The sequence below is a fragment of the Lontra canadensis genome, unplaced genomic scaffold (genome assembly GCF_010015895.1).
Source record: "Lontra canadensis isolate GAN:19392208 unplaced genomic scaffold, GSC_riverotter_1.0 scaffold47, whole genome shotgun sequence".
NCBI lineage: Eukaryota > Metazoa > Chordata > Mammalia > Carnivora > Mustelidae > Lontra > Lontra canadensis.
Window position 1 is genome coordinate 5,833,199 of NW_022631041.1, and position 25,387 is coordinate 5,858,585.

General features: G+C 39.1%; 2 protein-coding genes across 5 annotated transcripts in view; both read left to right on the forward strand.

Annotated features, from left to right (window-relative positions):
• Positions 1-4,346: 4,346 nt before the first annotated feature.
• LTV1 (LTV1 ribosome biogenesis factor) lies at positions 4,347-23,655 on the forward strand. Of its 4 annotated transcripts, XM_032873087.1 has the most exons (12): positions 4,347-4,454; positions 5,612-5,743; positions 7,834-8,007; positions 11,971-12,058; positions 13,517-13,655; positions 14,001-14,262; positions 15,880-16,007; positions 17,278-17,417; positions 17,692-17,744; positions 17,938-18,138; positions 18,254-18,385; positions 23,645-23,655. In XM_032873087.1, the coding sequence occupies exons 1-11, from the start codon at positions 4,452-4,454 to the stop codon at positions 18,362-18,364; spliced, it is 1,431 nt and encodes a 476-aa protein (XP_032728978.1). In that variant the 5' UTR covers positions 4,347-4,451; the 3' UTR covers positions 18,365-18,385; positions 23,645-23,655. The 4 variants fall into 4 exon arrangements, with proteins under 4 accessions (XP_032728978.1, XP_032728977.1, XP_032728979.1 ...); XM_032873086.1 differs by lacking the exon at positions 23,645-23,655 and having other exon boundaries at positions 18,254-19,120; XM_032873088.1 differs by lacking the exon at positions 23,645-23,655 and having other exon boundaries at positions 14,007-14,262; positions 18,254-19,120.
• ZC2HC1B (zinc finger C2HC-type containing 1B) overlaps positions 19,177-25,387 on the forward strand; it is a 44,214-nt gene continuing 38,003 nt past the window's right edge. Inside the window, exon 1 of the mRNA XM_032873090.1 lies at positions 19,177-19,403. Coding sequence (XP_032728981.1) covers positions 19,376-19,403 — 28 coding nt within the window. The 5' untranslated portion in view covers positions 19,177-19,375. The remainder of the gene's footprint in view (positions 19,404-25,387) is intronic.

The window sequence follows — 25,387 nt, forward strand, 5'->3', positions numbered from 1 at the left end:
AGGTAAGCATTAATAATACCATTCCCATTTTACATTCACGTAAGTAAACGGAAGCCCACTTGCCTCAGGTTACACAACCCAAGTGAAACAAACAAACTAATTTTGGCCAGTACTCCAAGCCTCTTACTGCTATCATTTAATATTATAGGAGAAAATTCGGGTTTATTGGAAAATAATGAATTTTCAGATGAGTACACCCTTCCAGTTCTGGGTTTAGGAGGACTGTGCACCTTACCCTGCTTTAAACTATTTTACAACTTTGTAAATTGTAGAAAGCTGACAGGAACGTGGAATAATTCTTGTCTCCAGACACGTACATAATTTCTGTCCAGTGAAGGTTCCATTGCCTTCCCTAGGTCACTGGGAAAGAAGCCAGTTTTTTTCTCCATTTGCACATTCTTCTCAATATTCCTGCTCTATAAATGTTTCTCTTCTTTGGATTGTCCTCTGAAATAATTGTAATGTCCTACGTTCCCCTCGTTAACAATGAGCTAGATAAAATCTTTACATGTGCTCACTTTATGCATATGTATGAGAGTCATGGGCTTATCATTTAAAATTAGCCTCGAACAATATTTTTTTAACCTGATTGTATTAGTATCTAACCTGTCCCATCTTTTTGTTTTTTGGTTTTTGTTTTAAATATTTTATTTTAAAATAATCTCTACACCCAACATTGGGGCTCAAACTCAAAATCCAGAGATCAAGAGTCACATGCTCTACGGACTAAGCCAGCCAGGTGCCCCTACTTTGGTGTTCAAGTATCTTTACTTTTTCTAGACACCAAATGCAACACTTCAAATCCTCACTACAAATACATAAACAACAAAATATATAAAACAATGTAAATAATTGTAAACAATGAAAAAATATATACAGTAGACATCTAAAGTTCTTACAAGCCAGCTTCTTATGGAAAATTGCTAAGGGGAAGTTTGGTGCATCATTGACCAGGTATTTTTCAGTGCACTATGATGACTCTGTGTAAAATGTTTTTCTATTTGTAATTATTAACAATAACAACAAATGCCATTTCTGTGGTGTTCTACAACCTGCTTTTTTTTTTCTGAGTGAGTGACCATGTTGATCTGCAGGTCCTTAGAACACCTTCACGATAGACCCTAGTATTAATTTTTTTCAATGAATCCTTTACTAGTGGAATTTTAATTGCTTTATTATTCTCTGTTAAAAACAATGCTACCGTGAACATCCTGCTCCATCCATCCTGATGCTCTCTCCCTTTTTAGAAATTAACTGCCTCCATTAGCTCTATTAATATTGTCAAGCGTGTAATTTATAATTCCTCGAGTTACTGCTTCCATGTCTAGTTAGTTTGGCTATATTTAAGCAAGTTTTCTCCACTTTTGTGTACATTGGTTTCCTGGTGCTGAGGGTCCTTGGGCAATGCTGACGGAGAACCAGTGCTGAATGTGATATAAATAGTGCTAAGACAGTAAACATGTTTTAATAGGCATGTTCATTTCACGTGGAAAACATGAAATTTTCACAGCCTTGACTAAACCAGGAATTAAATTAAATTAAAATGAATTTATTAAAATTCTGTTTAATCATTTTGAAGTGGATGCCATTTATTAGAGCATACTAATAAGATTCTAGGAGAAGTATGGTTTGGATTTATTATCATTACTCTAATATTTCAGTTGTGGGTGTTTTTATGATAGGAAATGTTCTTCTGTGTTAAGACAAGACAGGGTTTTTTGTATATAAATACACCATATGAATGAATGCATTGTTCTAGATATTGTATTCAACAAATATTAAATAAGCTCATAGATAGATATCATCCAGAATAGGCTTGAACACATGTCAACTCACCATACGTGTTGGCTTTTTGAGATGGGGTATATTGTAATGGTTAAGGGTGTGACTCTCAAGCTACACCTGAGTTCACATTTTGGCTGCATCCCTTTAATGGCTTTGTGCTCTTGGGCAAAAGTCCACTTAACTTTCTGTTTCTCAATCTCTAATTTATATATAACAAAAGGATAATGATAGTAAACCTCCTAAGTCCTTCTTTAAGAATTTAAAGAGTAAATATATGTAAAGTGCTTTGAACAGGACAATTCTTACTGAGTCCTTGCTATGCTATGCCCTGGGGAAGTAAATTAGGCAAGACAAAAATCATTGTCCTCAACTTGGTTACTGCAGTTGGAGTCTAAAGACAGATGAAAATGGTATGGATTTACAATTTGGTGTAACTGAGTAGACTAATCACAGGGTACAACAAGAACATGTGGGGTGAGCCCTAGTTTGGAAGAGTGTAAGTTTCCTAGAGGCAGAAATGGCTAAACTAACACTTGAAGAACAGGAGGTGAGAGGAAGAGATTTTAGATGGGCATAGCAAAGTCGATCTCTTTTAGGTACGTTGGGGAACTGCAAACAGTTTGATAGGGCTAAGTTATAGCATGGTATGTGGGGGATAAGGAGACAAGATGCTAAATTGATGGGTAGAAGCCAGATGAGAGAAACTGTTGGCTGCCATGCAAACAAATTTAGACTTTATCCTGAGGCCAAAGGGTAGACATTGAAAGTTTTTATATAGGAAAATGACATGATTGAATAAGTACTAAAAATGACAAATTTGATAAAAGGAGTAATGTGGTGATACCTTTGGGCATTTAAAAGGTAGAATGGACAGAATTTGCCGGCTGCCTGCCTTATGGAGGCAGTGTAGCACATGGTGAAGGGTGTGATCTCCCTGACGAGACTGATAGCCTGCACATCTAAACTTTTCCATTTATTGTGTGACTTTAGGCAAGTCACTTCAGTGCTCTGAACTCCAGGCTCTCTAAGATTGGCTAATTGTCATCTAACCACAGGTTTATCAAAGGAATTCAATGACATCATGAGTACAGTGAATACAATGTGTTAGTGTTAGTCTTAGATCAGCAAATATATACAGTAACCGAATGTTACTCAAAATTAAAAAAAAAAAAACACAAGCATTATTCAACTAGTTAGGCTCTAGTCAGGCTTGTCTAAATCCCTACTCTGCCATTTACTAGCTGTGTGACCTTGAGAAAGTTACTTAACTTTTCTGTGCCTCAGTTTTAGTATTTGTAAGATACTGGAAATAGTGCCTCTCTGGTAAGGCAGACATGATTCTCCTTGACATGAATCATGAAGACATGAATCAGGTTAAGTGCCAACACATTAATTCATTTAAACAAATATTGAGTATATGTACCAGGCACTATTCTAGGCCCTGAGGATAGACACAGTAGTAAATAAAGCCAATCAAAACAAAACAAAACCTGCCCTCCCAGAGCTTAACCATATTCAACGTCCTGCACAAAGGAGTGTTAGGTATAATATCTGTTAGAAAGCATCATCCAAGACAATTTGTTTTCCTAATCTAAATCGTTTCCATAAGTTTTATTGTAACAAAAGAGTAATGTTCCACAAATATCTATAGAGGTAATTAATAGGACGACATAAAGACACAGTCCAAGATAACTCAGACATTGGGAAGAGGCCAGAGATTGGAAAGGGGAAACACCAATTTGAGGAAAGATCTGCTGATTAAACTATGAATGCATTACCACCCTCTTTTGCCCAGGAAGTTACGAGAACGTGCCAACACCTGACTGAAACCTTCCTAAGAAGGGTTGATTGTAGCCTATTTGCTTAAACCACGTTAAAACGTTGGGCAAACGACTTGGAAGAAAATAAACATTAGTATCCTCCTTATAAGATAAGGTATGCAAACACCAAAGAGATTCCAAATATATTTTATTGGTTGAAATGCCTCTACTGTCAACAGAATCTCACGGGTTTTGTTCACCCAATCTTTGAACAAACACCTGATTAAGTATGGTGCAGCCTAGAATAGCGAGGCCTTGATCCTTCGTTGCTAAGGCAACCGATTCCCCGCCAGCCCCTAAGAGACGGTACCTCAGTGACCCCGGAGGGTGGACACCTTCCTTTTGTGTACGTGTGTGTGTGTGTGTGTGTGTGTGTGTGTGTTAAGGATGGGAATAGGCAGGGCATACAATTGTCATTGGGGATGCTAGATACGTCGCCTCTGTTTTCGGTAGAGGGCGCTACAAAAGCAAGTTCCCCCCCAGAAACAGCAACCCCGCTTCGCTCCTCAACGCCACAAAAGCGCCCACGACTCCGTTTCCCAACTTACTTAATTTTGGCCGGAAAAAACCCGCCCTCCCGGTGGTGAAAACAGCCCCACCCCCCAATAGCTTCTCGCGAGCGTTGGACGATGTGAGCTGTGGGTAACTTCCGTCCGCGACCCCTTCAGCTCTTCGGCGATTGGCCCATTTCCACGGTCTGCGCTTAACTTCCTGTCCGGATCCCGGCATTGCACGTGTGGCGCGGCCTAAGGACGCTGCCGGGAGCCGGGCCTCGCAGCGCTCGTGTGGTAGCGAGGAGGGTGCTGTTGTCGCCCTTGTCTGGGGTGAGCGTCGCACGGCTGCAACATGGTGAGCACGTCTTGTTGTCTCGGGGACGGGGCGCTCTGGTTTTGCTGACGGCCAGGCTGGTTCCTCTGGTGCGAGTGGCTGCTGAGGGCGGGGACTGGGAAGGCTGGTCCGCAGGTGCGGGGAGGGGGCTTGCGGCCCAGTGCCTGGGTGTGATCACCCACACCACCCTGGGCATACTTTGCGTTTACGGTGCGTCTCCCACAGCCAAGCCTCCTTGGCGGCGTGGACAGAGGAGAATGGCTTCCTCTTTATCCCGAGGGGCCTAAAAAAATCTGTGAACGCAGGACACAAATGCACCACTTTGTGCTTCCTGCATCGGGCGGAGGGAGAGTTGGGTGGTTTCTCCAGACGTTGGAGTGGCAGTTGTCCGTTCCTCTGTGTTTGCTCTGGGCAAAGGCAACTTGTGGGAGAGTCTAAGGTTGGGCCCAAAGCAAAAAAAAAAAAAGCTTTGCTTAACTGGGATGATGCTTTCTCACTTTAGCCGGTCAAGTTGGGAAGGGTAGCGAGAGTGGTGAAAGAGATGATGAATCTTACTTAAATGTAGCTGTGTTGTCCTGCTTTCATTTAATAGTCGGTGCAGCAGGTGTGTCACTGCCTGACATGGTCTTCCCCACATTTAACTGTGGCAGGTTATTTGTCCTTCTGATTCAGCCTGTCAGGGACCTTCTCTGAGCTAGCAGTATAAAGTAATCTTCAGTCATTTGCAGATCGCTGTTTTCTTTACTTAAAGTCATTTCTTTGGTGATTTGCTTGATAAGCATAGGGACTCTGACCTCGTGGCTGTATCCCCAGCACCCAAACAAACTGAGGGTTTTGGAGGGGGGCGGAGTTGGGGTAGGGTGAGCCTGGTAGTGGGTATTAGGGAGGGCACAGTACTGTGTGGAGCACTGGGTCTGGTGCATAAACAGTGAATTTTGGAACACTGAAAAGAAATTTAGAAAAAAGTTTAGCACAGTAAGTGCCATCAAATGGGCATTGAAGGAAGGTAACTACAGATTTTGTTGCACATTGTTCATGTTGCCTATCATAACAATGTAAGTTTTAGAAATCTGTTGATCCTTCGCGTAACTTATTGGAGGTTTGTATATGGATTGTGGGTTTTTGTGTGTTTGTTTTTGTTTCCTTTGATGGCTTGTTCTGATTCTGTTCCTTTGAAGCCTCACAGGAAGAAAAAGCCTTTTATAGAGAAGAAGAAAGCTGTATCTTTTCACCTGGTCCACCGGAGTCAACGGGATCCTTTAGCAGCAGATGAAACTGCACCTCAGAGGGTTCTGTTACCCACACAGAAAGTAGGTCCTGTTTGTTAGCCGATGAGTTTGCAGGTGGACTGTCAGTAGTTCCTAAATAAATTGTTAGCTGCTATTCTCCAGCAACTGTGATCTTTTGGGTAACAAAATCTACAATTTAAATTTTTAGTAAATGTACTGATTTTTTGTCTTGCACGTTGGATTGAGAGAGTGAAGCATCTTTATTTGAGATATTTAAATGAGCAAATCTTGTACAGTAATACTAAGTATTTACTAAACCAGTTACAATTCTGCATGATATTTAGGGCATATCTCTGGTTTCTTTCCTTAAGATCCTGTCATTTCAAAAAATCACAGACTACTGTTTGTCTCCTCATCACTCATCTCATGAAATGTAAAACATTAGAACTCACGAATTAGCTTTGGAAAATGCCACGAAGGGGCACCTGGGTGGCTCATTCATTAAGGGTCTGCCTTTGGCTCCAGTCATGATCCCAGGGTTCTGGGATCGAGCCCCACCTTAGGCTCTCTGCTCGGTGGGAAGCCTGCTTCTCCCTCTCCCACTATCTGCTTGTGTTCCCTCTCTCGCTGTCTCTCTCTCTGTCAAATAAATTTTAAAAAAGAAAGAAAGAAAAATGAAAGGAAATGCCAGGAAGCCTTTAAAATGTTGATGTGATAATTATCAGAGTATTAGTGTGGGCAAATCTGAAAGAAAGTCTTGGAGAACGTTGGCTGTATTTAGCTTTTTAGTAAAGCCTGTTTGTATTGTATGTTGAGAAGTTTCTTTGCGTATAAATACAAGAAATTGTACCTGATTTTCAAGACCCTTTAGCCTGTTAACTCTCCCAAGCACATGATAAAACCATGTGTGTTTCTTGGCTTGCATTTTTTTTTTTTTTAAATTGAAGTATAGTTAGACATAGAATGTTACATTAGTTTCAGGTGTACAGCATAGTGATTTGACATGTCTGTACATTACACTGTGCTCACAAGTGTAGTTACTGCCTGTCACTATACAGTACTATTACAGTACCATTGGCTCTATTCCCTCTGCTGTATCTTTTATTTCCATGACTTATTTGTTACATAACTGGAAGCCTGTATCTTCTACTCCCCTCCACCTCTTTTGCCCATACCCTCCCCCTTATTTGGCAGCCATCAGTCTTTTTTTCTGTATTTATGGATCTGTTTCTTTCTTTTCTTTTTCTTTTTTTTTTTAAGATTTTATTTATTTATTTGAGGGAGAGAGCGTACACGAGAGCAAGCCAGGGGGAGAGGGAGAGGGAGAAACAGACACCTTGCTTGAGCAGGGTGCCCAATGCAGGGCTTGATCTCAGGACCCTGCGATCATGACCTGAGCCAAAGGCAGATGCTAGCGGACTGAACCACCCAGGTGCCCCTGTGGATCTGTTTCTGCTTGTTTTTTTTTTTTTTAAATGCCACATATAAGTGAAATCATATGATGTTTGTCTTTCTCTGACTCAGTTCACTGAGCATAATACCCTTAGGTCCACCATGTCGCAGATGGCAAGATCTCACTCTTTATACAGCTAAGTAATATTTGTGTGTGCGTTTACACACTACATCTTCTTTATCCATTCATCTGTCAGTGGACACCTGGGTTGCTTTCATTTCTTAGCTGTTGTAAATAATGCTGCAGTAAACATAGGAGTCTATATATTTTTTCAATCAGTGTTTTCATTTTCTTTGGGTGAATACTGGTGGAATTACTGGATTGTGTGCTATTCCTATTTTTAATTTTGGGGAGAACCTCCATTCTGTTTTCCACAGTGACTTGACGAATTTATATTCGCAGCAACAGTGCACAAGTGTTCCTTTTTTTCCCACATCCTCACTAACACTTACTTTTTTTTTTTTCTGTCTTGTCTTGAATTGTTGCACAGAAATGTCTAGTAGAAGCAGGAATTGTTTTCATTACATTTAAATTTTATATCGTACTCGGGTTCAGAAACTTTTTTTTTTTTTAGTTTATCAAGAATTCTTTGTCTCATTTCTCTCAGCCAAAATGTTCTTGCGCCATCTGCGTCCTGTTCTGAAAGCTGTGTTCACTGGAAGGTTCTTCTGGCTTATGCTTGGAAGAGGTACTAATTCCATTTTGTTTATTATCCTAGATAAATGATGAAGAAAGGAGAGCAGAACAGAGGAAGTATGGCGTGTTCTTTGATGATGACTATGACTATCTGCAGCACCTGAAGGAACCATCTGGCCCCTCAGAGCTTATTCCCATAAGTACTTCCAGTGCACCCGAAAGAAGAGATGAAAAAGAGGAAACTTTAGTAATTTCAGTAAGACTTCTTACCAGTATATTTGGGAGTGACTGAGAAAACCACTTATAAATCAAGATAACTGAGGCAAGAAATGGTATCAATCTTAACACAAAAATAAGCCATGCCCTACTTAAAATTATATATGTGTGTGCATGTATGTACCATCAGGAGAGAGTAGGCTGCCTGTTCTCTGGTGGTAGCTGTCAAAAGTAGTCACCTTTGGGTGTCTGGGTGGTGCAGTCAGTTAAGTATCTGACTCGTGGTTTTGGCTCAGGTCTTTATCTCAGGGTTGTACTATCAAACCTCAAGTCAGGCTCTGTGGTGAGTGCAGAACCCGCTTAGAACACTCTCCCCCACTGCCTCCCTGCTAACATGCACTTGGGCTCTCTCTCTCTCTCTCTCTCAAATCTTTTTAAAAAAGTAGCAACCTTTGACACGGTTAGAATTTTGACTAATAATTATGGTTATGTTAGAACCTTTCAGTAGAAGAAAAGCAGCTGACATTGTGTATGTTAACTAATCAATGTCATAAAGTGTCTTATAAGGTAGAACTTAATTTCTGCAGAATATTCATATCTTTAACAGTTGTAAAAAGCTGCAGGCTAACCCGGAGAATAGAAGTAGTAGATTGTAATGAAGTTCCTGTGACTCTTCTCAACCAAAATGCAGTCAATTTTAATTTTTTCTTTTAAGTATAAATGAGCGTGCATATTTAATATGAAACTAATACTATTTATTTAAGCTCTGTTTTTTTCCCGTGTTAATGTTAAAGATGCCCATGTCTTAGGCCTTTATCTTTTTGTTTAGTATTAGTATATAGTAAATTTTCCTGTGAAGCTTTATACTACCTGGGACTTTAAAAAAAAAAGTAGAAGATACTCATTTATTGGGTTTTTAACAGAAAAGAGCTAAAAAGGGCACCAATTTCTCCCACTTCTCATCCTCCACTCCTCTCATGATCTAGGCATTCTTTTCTTCAGGGAAGTATAATCATAGCTTCTCCAGTCTATAGCTTGTTGCTTATGGGGAGTCAAAAGGGCTAGGTTTCAGGGTGTTATCCCAAAGGAAGATAATGAATGCAGCTGTTTCCTCACTTCCTAGGTTGTAGCTCTCTTGTAAGGCTGTGTATCCCATTCCTGTTGTGTATCCCATAACAACCAGCTTCTGTACTCTTCTTTCCCTAGGTGACACTATCAGGAGTAGGATGTGTATCTTTGAGGCTCACCTCCTTCCAAGACTCAGGGAGGGGAGAGTGTCCAATAGTTGTTCAACTTTATCTTAGGGAGAAAAGTCTTAATGAAGTTCTAAGATTCTTCTGGCTGAATTGTATTGGCTTTTGAAAGATTAGCTTTTAATCATTAATTCATTTTGGGTAAAGATAATCACTATTTATTTGGCTTTTTAATACAATAAGGCTCTTAAATGGACACTTCTGTGATGTTTATAAGGGTAAGAGAATGATGTTTAAAAACAAAAATGCCATCAGTTTTCTGTAGCATGATGAAGAAATATGGATGAGTCCCATGTACTTTTTTTGACTTTAAAGTAATTTGAAACAAACCACCAAAATTGAGTAAACCAGAAGTATTGAATAAACCCTAGAAACAAAATAAAGCAGTACAGAAGTAAGCAGTCCAACTGTCACGTGAAAGAAAGCAGGTACCACCATGGTAGAAAACATTTGGGCAAACTCAACAGAGTTCAGAACTACTGCAAGTAAAAAACATTTGTTTTTTAAAAAATAGTCACTATCTAAACTAAATTGTGTATGTGATTCTTTTGACTCTTTTTCAAGATTTAAAAAAGATCGCCAAAGGTAAATTTACTAAACACAAGCTGATCCTCCCTTTTTTAAATAACCATACATTCCAAGGATAGATAATCACAGAATATCTTCAAAACAAGGCAAAGCAGTGGGATGCCTGGGGGCTCAGTCATGATTTCGATTCAGGTCACGATTCTCAAGAGTTGTGAGATGGAGCCCACATTGGGCTCTGAGCTGAGTATGGAGCCTGCTTGGGATTCTTTCCCCCTGCTTCTCCCCTCCCTGCTAGTGCATGCACATTCTCTCTTTCTTCTTCTTTCTCCTCTCAAAAACAAAAAACATAGCAAAACAAAATTGCATATTTTGTAATTTTTAATAATATACCAAAAATTAAATTGTGCACTTTAAGTGGCTGAATTGTATGGTTACGTTAATTCCATCTCAGTAAAACTCTTTAAAAAAAAAAATAACGGTGGAAAACCAGATCTTTTGGTATGCTTATGCCCCCAAGAAACACATTTTGGAAGCTAAGTTTGCTGGGTATGCATTCCTCTACGTAGCTTTTCAGTCATGCTCCTCAGAGGCTTCCAGTTCCACATGCTGCATGAGCCAGTAAGAATATACATCTCAGCTTTGTGCCTGCTTCTAGACTGAGGATGAGGTGGGTGGTGAGGTGCAAGAGACAGGTAACATGTGGTAACCCTTACATGGGTAACTGGTTGATAAGATCACACTAAAGCATAAGGACCAGTCAGAAAATATATGCCAGCACATACTGAGGTGTATTGTGTATGGTGTGAAGAATGAAGGGATTTACCCAAAGGAGAGTTCTAGAAGAGTGGTCAAGAAGTGCTTCATGGAGGAGGGAGGAACTGATCTGGGCACTAAAGGGTGGGTTGTATTGAAGCAGGAAGGAAACATTCCAGTCAGAAGGGGCATAGGTAGTAGTGTGGATCATAGTGTCTGGCATATGTGTGCTCCATAAATTACTTTGAATTATTCCATGATGTGAGGAACTGGATGTGATTTACATGGAGGCTATATTATTAAGTAATAGTAATAAGTTTGGATGTATAGAATAGTAAGTAGGCCTTGATTGTATAGACCTTGAAAATCAGGAGTGAAAAATCAAAACCTGTTAAAAGTTCAAGAAGGTCACATAATAAAGGAGGTTTAATCTGGAAGTGGTAAGAAGGTTGGATTAGGTACAGACTATCTAAACAGTGGTGGTAATAATCTGTGTCTTTGTTAGCCAGGAATACGATGGTGCCCAAAAGACTTACGTGCAATCACAGTACACAAGAGAGTTCAAAGGGCTATGGAGATGGAGAGAAATGATTTATGACCACCCCAGGATTTAAGATGGCCAATTCAGAGAAATGCTGTGCCTTTACCAGAGATTGGCATGTTATCTCATTTTACGACGGATAAGGTTAAATTTTGAAACTTGAGGAGAGTGGCATTACAAAACCTGGATTTGAATCCCAGAACCTCACTTAATGACCAGTTTCCGGCAGGCATGGCATTTGACCTTTCTTAGCTTTTATTGACTACCACATGCAGATATCCCACAAGGATTAAATGGAGTAATGTGCTGGAGGAGACTTTTTGAAGTATTCCAGGGAATCTGTTTGTGAAAGGATGATAAGATATACAAGTTTCAAATATTTTACTGGAGTACAAGTGAGTGAGAAGGCAGAATTTAGTTGTATTCATTTTCCTAGAACTGCTAAAACAAATTACCACATCTTACCACTGGGTGGCTTAAAACAACAGAAATTTATTCTCACAGCTCTGGAGGCCAGAAGTCTGAAGGTAAGCTTTCCTCAATGTTGCTTCCATTGTGGGGGCTCAGGGCAAGAACAGTGTCCTTCACCTATCTCCTCACTTTCAGTGGCTACCAGCAGTCCCTTATGTTCCTCGGCTTGTAGATCCATCACTCCAGTCTGCTCTCATCTTCACGTGGCATTCTCCCCGTGTGTCTTTGTGTCATCACATGGCCTTGTTACAGGGACACACCAGTCTTTATGAATTAGGGCCCACCGTTATCCACTGTCATCTCATTTTAACTAATTACATCTGCAAGGATCCTGTTCCCAAATAAGGTCACATTCTGAGCTGTTGGGTGGACATGAATTTTGGGGAGGACACTTCAATCCAGTATAGTAGGTCAGAAGTATTTCTCAATCTAACCATTGTGTAATTTCTTTTTCAAGACCACGGGAATTAAATTGCCTTCATCAGTATTTGCATCAGAGTTTGAGGAAGATGTTGGATTGTTGAATAAAGCAGCTCCTGTTTCAGGTGTGCTTAATTTCTTAAGCTTTTCAAGTGACTTGATATGTTTTACAAAAAGGAAAGTTTAGCAATGAGAGTTTTTCTCTCTCTAATAAAGTGTTAAAACAATTGAGATGTCTGAATTTAGGTGAGAGGTTATTCAGAAGGGATGAGTGATCAGGATTCCTGGTTTATTGCTATCAAATTTTTAGTCTTTAGAGTTTCTGTTTGGAGAGTGAAGTGGGAAAAATTGGTTTTGAAGGTCAAATAGGGGAATTTTAACCTTGACCTAACCTCTTGAAGAGGAAACGACAATATTCGCTTAGCCTTAACATACGTATAGACTTAATCTGCTTTCAGAATTTCTCCGTAGTGTCTAATATTTTATAGAAGTCCTTTTTACCATCTTTTCCAGATAAACTGAAAAATTGTTTGGGGTGTTTTGGTTTGTTTGTTTTTTGGGTTTTTTGTAGTATTAACATTGTATTTTAGAACAAACACAGAAGTGATGTTTGGTATTTTTTCCTGAGTTGCCTTAATTATTAAGCAATATTTGCCACATAGCATTCATTCTTTTATTCATTCTGTAGATTTTTGAGTTAGCACTCCATGATGGGGTCTCGGGTTAAATCAGAATAAAGCATAATCCCTGACCTCAAGGAATATATCATCAACTGGGAAGGATAGATAATAAATAGGAAATTACGATTACAGTACAAATGAATAAATAATGGTTAGTTAATAGTGGGAAAGGTGTCCTGGAGAAAATGGTGTCTAAATTAATTTCTTAGGTTAGGTGGGTAAAGGAGGGAAGGGTGGGGAGGAGAGAATATTCCAAAAAGGAAACTGTATGTGCAGAATTGAGAGAACGTGAGTAGGAAACCACATTTTAGCATGCCTAGAGTGGTAAGAATTAATATGAAATGAGGCTGGAGAGTCAAGCAGTGCCCATGTTATGAAGGATGTTGGAAGCATGTCAGTTTACAAAGTTGAACGTGAAGTATTCTGTGGACACTATTTTTACACACAAAAGACCATGGCTGAAGAAACAGTTTTGGGATTTATTAAAATCTCCTAGGCTGGAAAAACAGTTCACCAGGCTACACATGCTTAATTTGGGTTACTTCTAATAGGTGAATTTAAAGCCCAGATTCTTACTGCAGGTGAAAACCTTGCATTTTACTAAGTATACACAGTATAATTTTGCAGATCTATAATGCAAGAGTTTTTACAATTGGGTACTAAAACCAGAGGTGTTTTTTCCCCCTATTTTATTTTCTTATAGTCGTCCCTCTCTGTTCTTCGCTAGACCAAACTTGAAGTTTTTAATCATTTTTAAATTCTCTATACCTAAGTAGAATGTGGCATATAATAGGTACTCAGTTAATAGTAATCAGTTTAGGTAATAGGTAAGTAAAGGAATCGTGTAAGTAAAGGAATCGTGTTTTCTTGGGAATTACTGCTCCCTTTTTGTTTTCCTTCTAGGACCTCGGCTGGATTTTGATCCTGACATTGTTGCAGCCCTTGATGATGATTTTGACTTTGATAATCCAGATAATCTGCTTGAAGATGATTTTATTCTTCAGGCCAATAAGCCAACAGAAGAAAATGGAATAGATACACAGTACGTGTGGTTTCTTTTGAATCAGGGATGACCTGACTATTGCTTCTTCAGTAGAATGGTACCTAACTGGAACCAGTTTTTTAGAGCATTTAGTGTTCAGCTCTTGTATTTTAGAGCAGAAAATGTGAAACTTGAGGTCTTTACAAACCAACAATAGGTGGGGCTAAAGTCCAACTTGACTGATTGCTGGTTCATTACTTTTCCAGCCATACCAGACAGGTCAAGCAGCACAGCTGTTCCTGCCTAAACAGGAATCCTCCCTGAAATACCCTCAAATTTTAGTTGTGTAAAGTCATTTGGTTCTGTTGTTTCTCAAGTTGTTTTGACAGTTAATTTATGACTCTGGCTTAGGAAATCTGAGGCCGAAGATGACAGTGAGTGGGAAGACATGGATGATGAGAAGGAAAGAGGTGGTGATGACGATAACTATGGCTCTGTGGGCTCATCAGATGAGACCATGTCTATCTCTGGAAAACCTCCTGGGACTGTAGAAAATCACTTATTCTGGGAAGAGGAAACAAAAAGCCGCTTTACTGAGTATTCTATAACATCTTCAGTCATGAGGAGAAATGAACAGCTGACTCTTCATGATGAGAGATTTGAGAAGGTAAGGTCCCCAGATAAGAGGCCTTTTAATACAAGTTCCTGGTAAATTTCACATGACTTTAGAACTCAAAGCCAGAACTTTTAGCATTAGAAAGAGCTTATGTCTTATTAAAACAGACCATAAAACCATCCTAGTTTTAATTCTGTAAAGAATTCATATAGGTCACAGATGACTAATGCAATCTCTGGACTTTCTTCAGAGAGATTTGACATTTTGATTCTGAATCTCTGACTCCAATCCCCAAGATTATGCTGTTTTCCTCAAGCATTCGTCTGAGCATAAACAAAATTCCATTGCCTTCAGTTTTTTGTGTGTGTTTGCTCACTGACATATCCCAAGGTCTAACATGGTGTCTGGCATATGATAAGAACTCAAAGCATTCAGTAAATGATGAATGAATGAATGAATGGTTTCCTTCAAGGTGAATCTAAAGGATTCTAATTTTGCTACCTTTTCACTAAGTACTAGTAGGCAAACTATTACAGATGACTTCACTCTTCAGGATTCACCATCGCCCCCTATTTACCCTTAACAACATTCTAGAAATACAGTATACATCTAAACAAGAATGAAATTTTATTTATTTTTTATTTTATTTTTTTAAGTAGGCTCCAAGCCCACTGTGGGGCTTGAAGTCAACCACCCTGAGATCCAGAGTTGCTTGTTCTACCTACTGAGCCAGGCAGGCATCCCTGAAATAATGTACATTTAAAGGAGACTGCTTAGTTATATGGTCTTTTACTTGGAATAATCAGTGAATTTGAAAGCATCTGTAAAATATTCCGAGGTAAAGATTTCTAGGTAGCTTTGTTCTCTAAGCTGAACAGAATGATTACCTTTCACTTTCCTATTAATTTGGGGCACCTGGGTGGCTGAGTCACTTAAGCGTCCCAACTCTTGATTTCAGCTTAGGTCACGATCCCAAGTTGAGCTGGGCTCTGCGCTCAGCGGGGAGTCTGCTTGAGATTCTCTCTCTCTGTCTCTCTCCCTCACCCTGCTTGTGCTCTTTCTCCCTCTAAGATAAGTAAATCTTTCCCCCAAAAATGGCAGCCTATTTTTAGGCTAAATGTAAGTCTTAAAGTACTGGGTAGAATGTTTTCCACATTCTGTTGTCATGGTGCTAATCCCTGCTAATATTGTAACGGTAGCTATGATATCAAAGGTAGTGCTTAAGTACTGTGTAGTAGTAAAATTAATGTAAAAATCAGTTCCTGGCTGGCTCAGTTGATGAAGCATGTGACTTGATCTTGTGGTTGGGAATTTGAGCCCCACTTTGGGTGTAGATATCACTTAAAAAAAATAAAATCTTGGGGCACCTGGGTGGCTCAGTGGGTTAAAGCCTCTGCCTTCGGCTCAGGTCATGGTCCCAGGGTCCTGGGATCGAGCCCCACATCGGGCTCTCTGCTTGGCGGGGAGCCTGCTTCCCTTCCTCTCTTTCTGCCTGCCTCTGCCTACTTGTGATCTCTGTCTGTCAAATAAATAAATTAAATCTTAAAATAAAAGAAAAAAATATATATAAAAAAATAAAATCTTAAAAGATGAACATAAAAATAACATTTTAAATGTTACAGTCTTAATACATTAATTTTCGTTGCATCTTTTCTCTCTGCATTCAAGTTTTATGAGCAATATGATGATGATGAAATTGGAGCTCTGGATAATGCTGAATTGGAAGGTTGCATTCAAGTAGACAGCAATCGCTTAGAGGAAGTCTTGAATGACTACTACAAAGAGAAGGCAGAGAAGTACGATGACTTTTCTTGTTTACTTGCTTTTTTGCATTTTTAAATAAAGTCTATATTTGGACATCTGAATCTAGAAAATTACCAAGTCACAATCTATATTAAGAAAATGGTATATTTGGGGACTCCTAGGTGGCCCAGTGTGTTAGGCAGCTGTCTTCAGCTCAGGTCCTGGAATCGAGTCCCACATCAGGCTCCTTGCTCAGCAGGGAGTCTGTTTCTCCCTGTGCCTGCCATTCCCCCTCCTTGTGCTCTCTCACTTTCTGACAAGTAAATCTTGAAAAAGAAGAAAATTGTATGTTTTCCATCAATTTTAACTCACATTTTGATATTAAGCTTCTGAAGCTGACTGTAACATTGAATGGGAACCTCCTGAGAACCACTTCCTCTGTGGCTCTCACCCAAGAGTCAGAGTGGAAGAGCTAGGGTTAGAATTAGGGGTGTAAGGTCACATTCCACTTGGAGAATGAGGTGGTGCTTTTTAGCTTCTTTGGCTGAAAAGTTAGACCTCTAATTATATACACTCTTTTCATCTTCTTAAAATGCCAGGTATTCTGAGTTGGTATTTATGGCGCATAGAAAGATAAGAGTTTGTTTCTCCAGCCAAATTAGCATAATTTTACAGCCAAATACTTGACAAATCAGCTCCGCATCCATATCGAGGTGATTTTTCTGTAAGAAACTAATGAGGTGTTTACATTTGCTGGAAGGGTCTGATATTCCACGATTACCGTTGTTTGCAGATTCTACAGTAGGACAAGGGCTATGTATTTTGAGTAGATATGTGACTACTTTGAAGAGACAGATCAGGTAATAACTTTTTTTTTTTTTTTTAAGATTTTATTTATTAGAGAGTGTGAGAGAGATGAGAGGGGAGAAGGTCAGAGGGAGAAGCAGACTCCCCATGGAGCTGGGAGCCCAGTGCGGGACTCAATCCCAGGATTCTGGGATCATGACCTGAGCTGAAGGCAGTCACTTAAGCAACTGAGCTACCCAAGTGCCCCGGGGAATACTTTTTGAGGCTTTAAAAAAAAAAAAAAAAAAAACAATTTTTAGGAAAGTTGCCATCTTGTTCATGTGTTAGAACCCTGCAAAGATCCCTTTTCTGTCAGTGGAATGAATGTGCTGGAGGGTCAAGTTGGCTGGGGAGAGCTAGGATTTTTTTAAATGCTATTGTTTCCATAGCTTTCAAGTACACTTTTAGTAACAGTATAATAATGGGTGGTGTTTTTTTCCCCTCTTCTGTCTCCATTTTTGAAAACTCAACCACAAGTTGTGTAAAACTGAATACTCTTGAACCCTTCGAGGATCAGGACTTGCTAATGAATGAACTTGATGGATCTGAGGAGGAAGAGGTTATTACTGTAGTTCTTGAAGAAGCCAAAGAGAAGTGGGATTGTGAATCTATTTGTAGTAAGTATTGTAGTGTCCATTTTACTGCAAAAGGCAGAGTTTTTTTTAAGTATTAAGCATATCAATTATTTTAAAATGTATGTGCTTTGTGAAAATGATTTGGAAGACGTAATACTCCCATCACTAAGTTGCAGACAATTTAAAAACATTTAGAGGAGACACTCCATTATTTTGAACTATGAAAACACCAAAGTTGGGGATATAGTAGGAACTCAGTAATGCTTTGCTGAATTGAAAGTATACTCATGGTACATGTTTGTTTGTTTTTTTAAAGGTACATACTCAAATTTATATAACCATCCACAACTTATCAAGTATCAACCAAAGGTAAGTCCTAGGGTCCTGAGCTTTTTGAAGTATGCAATGCAGGTAATGGCATGTACAAATTATTTTCTCACAGTGGCTGTATCCCTTCGTGGCTGGCAGCACTATTAGAAAAAGCAACAACAGTGTGTCATTAGTGAACTGTTTTTTGATAGGAATGGGAAATGACCTTAGTATGATTTTATCTTTATTTCAGCCCAAACAAATCCGAATATCTTCTAAAACAGGAATACCTCTCAATGTCTTACCTAAGAAAGGACTCACAGCAAAACAAGTTGAACGAATGCAGATGATTAATGGCAGTGATCTGCCAAAGGTGTCAACCCAACCTCGATCTAAAAATGAAAGCAAAGAAGATAAAAAAGCAAGGAAGCAAGCTATAAAAGAAGAGCGCAAGGTAATGGGAGATGTACAAAGAGCTTGTGCCGGGGGATGGTCGTGGAAATTTTCTTCTGTAAAGTTAATCTTCATCGGTTTAAAGATTTGAGTAACACTAATGTGTTCTTACACAGGAGCGGAGAGTGGAGAAGAAAGCTAACAAATTAGCCTTCAAACTGGAAAAAAGAAGGCAGGAAAAGGAGCTCTTAAACTTGAAGAAGAATGTTGAGAGGCTAAAACTATGACAGTAGAACATTTGGGATAAGGTGCATTCGCCCGCTGGGGCTCCTCGTTATGTTCAGTATTGAACAAGGATCTTCAAAGAGATAAAATTACTTAATCTGCCATTTTTACTGGCAGGTATTTATACCACCAGGTTTTCTCTGCCATCTGTCTTGTAAATATTGTAGCACTTTAAAACTTAATATTAGAAGCTTAGAATTTGCTCTGAAATAAATGATTTCACAAATGTGAAATGTTTGGATGAGTTTAAGGAAAACATCTTCATAACATAAATGGAATTGGTGTATTCTTCATTTATTTGTGTGATTGTCCCAGCTGTCTTTTGCAGATGTTCTCAAATAGTTCTTTGAAACCTTTCCACTCCTTTTCAGGAGTTAAGTGGTTTTAATTTGCTGTATGTAGAAAAGTGACCCCATTAAACTCCATTTTGAAATTCTGAGTGGTTTAACAGTTTTCCTGAGGAGATTCCACTGGTAGGAAATAAGTTTCCCCCTGCTGTATGCAAAGGGCTGTTTCAAAAGGATGGTAAAAATGAGTATTAGGATTGTTGGGACTCAATTACTGGATGACTTACTTTTGGATTTTAGGAAGAGCGAAGACAGGAAGCAGAAGCAGAAATCAAGAAAATGTCCTTGGCTTCAGTGAGTACCTGGCTCAAAATCAGAAATATTTACTTCAGTTTAAACTAGAAAGTTTGTCTTTTCAACATTATTTAATGCTTGGAACCATTCATATTTGATTAAAAGATGTAGTTGAAATTTTTCTTGTTTTTTTGGTGAGGTTTGTTTGGTGTGTTTTTGGGGTTTTTTTTTTCCCCCTGTAAACTTTTTCAAGGTTCAAGCAATGACACCATCACAATTGTTAATTATTTGGTAAACTGTGACTCCCTTGCAACAGACGAGTTGTTAGTGACCCTTGTTCATGTGTCCATGACTAATGTGTTGCTTTCTGGACTGTTCTGGGGAGGAACAAAAAACAAAAACTGGACACTGTTGGTCTGAGTTGGGAACAGAATGGCTGAGGCAGAACCATTTTTAGCTGGTGAGCTATATTTGATAACTAAATTATTAGAAAGTGTCTTCTATAATTGATTTGAATATGACTTTTCCAAAGTTGGTGGGTGTTACCTTGTTCTCTTTGTCTTAAATTATAAATCTAAGTATTCTAGGATTTTAAGAGTGAAAAACAGTAGCATTAGGTATTCAACTGGCATTGCTACAAAAAACTCAGCTGAAGAGCTTGTCATTATAGAATTAGAATCTAACTGGGGACTATATATTTAAATGCTGATCTGCAGAAGCAAAGGGTCAAATGATAGTTTATGTTAGTATTGTGAATGTATTAAATCCTGAGAAGGTTGACCATTTATTTTGGTAGCTCTCTCAGCTGAAGGTTCTTAAAACCAGCAAGAATCTTAAAGATTGGAATATTATTTTGACTAGATGCTATTCAGATTCCTTCTTAAGAGCTTCTAATATCACTTCGCCTATCCAAAGGGTATAAATCCGCACATTATATATTTTGCAGTCAAGGAAAGGTAATTATGAGCCATGTGTCTTACCGAAGCATTATTGTCATTTAGACAGGTTATCCTCCAGATTTAAAGATCTTAATTTTATTCTGGAGAACAAACTTTACATATTCTGAATTATTTTGTAGAATTTTGGAGTATTTACAGTTTGAGTTGTCTCTGACAATGGTTAGGAACTTAACATAAGGTCCTGGCAAATGTTGGAAGTCCAGAGCATTAAGAAGGTTTTGCCTTCAAGGACTGCATCTTCTGAGGAGTCAGGGTGTTTACAGCAAAATCTAACTAGCAACACCAAGTCACTCAGAAGGACCGCTGGAAATGAGGGTCTAGGTATTTGCTTTCCCCCTGAACTGCTCTTACTGCAAATTATGTGTCCTCAAGGTTGGTGTTCAGTTGTCACCTCCACTATAAACTTTCACCTGACCATGTGAAGATTGCAACATCCCTCCCTTGCATTTTTTAAGCTTCTTCCCTGCTTTATGGTCTCCATGGCAATCTTGCCATCTGAGCTGTATCTTGTTATTCAGTCTTCTCTCAGAACAAACTGAGGGCAGGGAATTTTTATTTACTGCTTTATCCCCATGCCAACAGTTCCTGGCATTTGGTAAATGATTACTGGGTAGTATGTAAATGAATGGATAGGGAAGAGATTTCACCAAAGAATTGCTTAAACTTGGAACAATGGGACTTTGACTCAATGTTAGCTAAGAGAAAGAGGGCCTAAGGCATCCCAGGTAGGGACAAAGTCATGAAGAATTTGCCTGCTGTGCCTTAAGCACCTCTTTTGTATGAGAACTTAATACTTGTTGTAAAATCACTTTTTTAGATATTTTAGAGCTTTTTTTGGTGTGTGTGTAAGTCTGAGTATCAAAAGCTATCATTATGTGTGTATATTAACTGTGGTCCATTGTATCTACACCTCATTGTGACATCATCAAATGATCTCAAGTGAAGAACAGCCCCGGCCATCTTGTAGATTTACAGTTGCATTATCACTGCATTTATGTTGTTTTCTTCCTGTGTGTTGCTTGTTAAAGTGAAGGGTCAAGAGAGGGTAAAAATTCTAATGTCATTACATTTTAATTGCTGAACTTATACAAGAATGTATAATAAAACAAGAACATTGCATTATTCAAGTTAAGAAATGGAACATAGAAGCCACCAGTGGTTCCATCCTCAGTTTCATTCCACTCTTTCACCTCAGTAACTTTTTTTTTTTTTTTTAAGATTTTATTTATTTGACAGAGAGAGAAATCACAAATAGGCAGAGAGGCAGGCAGAGAGAGAGGGGAGGAAGCAGGCTCCCTGCAGAGCAGAGAGCCCGACATGGGGCTCGATCCCAGGACCCTGGGATCATGACCTGAGCCGAAGGCAGAGGTTTTAACCCACTGAGCCACCCAGGCGCCCCTCACCTCAGTAACTCTTAAGTACTACCTAGATTATATTAATCATCAGCTTTTTTTTTTTAATATGTATTATTTGTTTCAAGGGTACAGGCCTGTGGTTCATAAGTTTTACACAACATTCAGTGCTCACCATCAGACATACCCTCTACAGTGTCCATCACCCAGCCACCTCATCCCTTCACCCTCCTCCCTTCCAGCCACCCTCAGTTTGTATGGTATTCCTAAGCACAGTATCCTGTTTAGTTATGAAACACAAATCTGGCTTTATAAGGGCAATATTTACTACCAGATGATGAAAGCATCCTTGAGCTGAATAGTCTCTGAGCTGAATATCAGCTCTAGATTTTAAAAGAGCCCCAGGAGGAGACGTTGAGCCAGGTGATGGAGTTCTAGGGAACACAAGTTTCCACAGCTGGAACATCCTGGATCTCCCATAGAACTACGCTTTGTGGTTGTACACTGATTTTACAATTTCTTCTGAGGTCACCATGATCCCAGGAGCAATGCAGAACCTTCTTGTGGATTCAGATGAGTGTCTTCCACTCATCTAGATGTCAGAATATGAAGTGAAGATCAAGCACTCCAATGGGACAGGGTCAAACAAGCCAAGTATAGAACAGTCGGAACCAGATACACTATAGTGGACATACTAACCGATTACAAAGGCAGTCAATATCGTGCTCGTGACAGCCTTCAACATGTCTGTTTTTTATTATACATCTTCAGTATGGACTAGTTGCTCTCCAGTTCTGGTGCCCAGCTCTTATCCTGGGGATTACTTTCTCTTCTCTCCCTCGTGTGTTGATTTGCCTATTTGCTGTATGTTTTACTCATGCTGTGAAGCCCATCCTCTAGTAATTCTTGAACCACAGAGTACATGGGATGTCAACTTTCTGAAACCCTGCATTTGGGGAAATCTACTCAACCTCCATATTTGGTCGGTAGTTTGGCTGGGTATGAAATCTGCAGGTTGTAGACTATTCTCCCCCAGAAGTTGAAAGGATTTTTCCTCATTCATTTCCAAGTTTCATGTATGAGAATCTGAGGTCATTCTGATTCCTGATATTTTTGTCTGTTACTGGTTTTTTTTTTCATCTCAGTAGAACCTTTATCTCCAGAGTTCTGAAATTTTACAATGATGTTATAGATGCATTTTCATCCATTGTGTTGTGTCTTTTCAATGGAAGCTCGTGTCCTTTCACTTCTGGAAATTGTGGAAATTTTTTTAATTTTCTTCGTTGTGTTTTCTCCTTTTCTCTCTTGAACTGTTATTTGGAGTAGGATCTTCTAGACCAGAGATACTTGGATTGATTGTTTTCCTCCCATCTCACCATTTTACTCTGCTTTTTGAGAGATTTCCCTAATTTTATCTTCCAATCTTCCCTTGAATTTTTCATTTCTCCTATAAGACTTTCAATTTCTGAGAGTTTAATTTTTGTTTAAATTGCTTTTTTATTTGTTTTGGGCTTATGTGCTAGGGTTTTTCCACAGATCTTTGGAAATTCTTGTCTGTTGGCTCATTAAGACTGGAGGAAGGAGACATTGGAAATTCTGAATGGATAAGAGGCATTTCATGATTTTGAGCTTCATTTTAGAGTGGTCTGGGTGAGCTGTTTGGGAATCTTCCCAGCATTGGTATCTATATATGTATTTATATATTGTCATGGAATGTTTATATTCTCAGGAAAGTTTTCCTTCTGTATTGAGAGTAAGGGTCTGGCAGGCAGAGTTCTGTGAACCAAGTAGAAGAAGGCGGTTTGAGGCGTGTTCCCTGCTTTCAGCATCACTATTCATGAGAGGAATCACTAGATTAATCACTCTGTATACATATACACATACACACCATGAATTTCATTAATCAAGTCCTTATTTGCAAATTTGCCTATTTGCTAAAATTTAAAACTCTAAAATCAGTATGCATGGTGCTTTCATTCATTCACAGACCTGTACATTGCAGTTGAAAAGTTGAGTCTCCTGGCATGCTTGTTCTCGGCAAAAGTGGAACAAGGTGATGCCCTGCCTTCTCATTTCAGCTCTCATACTGTAGAAGTGTTCTTTTCATAGTCTGTGCCACATTTTCCATGTTTTTACAATTTTTCTTGGTGATTTCACTGTTTAAAATGGCCCCCAAATGTGTTAAAAATACAGGAAGGCTGTGCCTTAGGGAGAATATATGTCTGTTAGATAAGCTTCTTACCAGGCATGAGTTACAGTGTTGCCAGCTCTGAGTGATCACTGTCACTGAATCAACAATATATATTTACACGAGGTGTCTTTAAATAGAAAAATAAAACAAGCTTGTACATTGATAGATTGATAAAAATAATGCGACCAGAGGCTCACAGGAGCCTAACCCTGTATTCCCCCTAGAAGTAATAAGTCAGTATTTGCTCATTTAGTGCTCAGAGACTTTATGGAATGTAACTACTACAAATAATGAGTCACCATGGGGCACCTGGGTGGCTCAATGGGTTAAACTTCTGCCTTCGGCTTAGGTCATGATCTTGGGGTCCTGGGATCGAGCCCCCGCATCAGGCTCTCTGCTCAGCAGGGACCCTGCTTTTCTCCCCCAACCCCTTTGCCTGGCGGCTCTATTTGTGATCTCTCTCCCTGTCAAATGATGACTTTTAAAATCTTTAAAAAAGGGGGGGGCGGGCGCCTGGGTGGCTCAGTGGGTTAAAGCCTCTGCCTTCAGCTCAGGTCATAATCTCAGGGTCCTGGGATTGAGCCCCATATCGGGCTCTCTGCTCAGCAGGGAGCCTGCCTCCTCCTCTCTCTCTGCCTACTTGTAATCTCTGTCAAATAAAATCTTTTTAAAAAAATGAGTCACCATAAATAGGTGTATACATCTGTATCTGCCTACCCATGCCTTTATCACTGCCCCATGTTAACTCATGCACTGATCTCTTTTTGTCATTTTTGGAGAGTAGACTTAGGCTAGAGTTGGGGAGGACAGTCACCCAAGGGTATAGAGTGAGGGAGGGTATTTAGGAATCCACTTCTTTTCAGAAAACTTTGATCTTGGCCCACCACATTTTAGCAGGCTCTTCTCATTTCTCATCCCATTCCCAGAGGTACATGCCGCTCAGGGGATTTCTAGGACTTTGAAGCTTTCTAGATAAAAATTTGGATGGTTGGTTCTCTCTACTGTCAGCTTGGCAAGTGGTTTCTGATGTAGTTTTAAGTCCTCCAAGTCACTTACCACTCTGTCAGTTTTCCAGAGTTGAAATTTTTTATTGTTGTCTTCTTTCCTCCCTGACCTTGGGGTTTCTTTGTCTCTATTTTCCTTTACTGTACTTTTTGGGGCTTTCGATGGAATGTTCTCGCTGCCATTCTGTGTTAATTCCTTTTCTTCTTTCATAAATCATGTTCCTGAGGTAAGTGAATAGGTTGAGGCCAATATGCTACCCTCTTTACCATAGGGCCATAGAAGATGTCGATATTGCTAATGTTTGTATGTTCTAGATTTTAAAGGACTTTAGAGTTTTGATCCGCTGACAGCTGAATGAGAAAATGTCTTCCTTTTCTCTACCATGCCTTTATAAGGAAATGTGGAATGGTAGGTGTCTGTACAAAGCATTCTTAATTTTCAGCTCAAAAAGAGAATGTCTAGTCAGAAGTAGAATTTTTTCCAGTTTCATTATGGCCATAATCTTCTCCAGGCTTCTTAGAAAATTTTTGAACTGAGATCTTTGTAATGCTTATTTTTCATTGTTGACATGCTAACCAAAACCTTTGATGGCTTCCAGATCACTTTCTTTTCCTCATTTTAAAAATTGTCTAAGATTTTTTAACCAAAGTGTAAAAATAATAGTCAATGGAGAAAAATAATGGCCACTTTAATAATCTACTAAGTGAGAGAGGGTAAAGATAGAAAGAGCTAAGCTGATACTGATTGTTTTAAAATGTTTTCTATCAAAATGTTCTTTTTTAACAATGTCATTGTTTTAATTTTTAAAACAATAATGAATAATTTTGTAGAAAAATTGAAAATACAGAAAACTAATCACCTTTACTCTTAACCACCTTTACTCTTAACATACATACATACATACATATACATACATACGCATACACATACAACACAT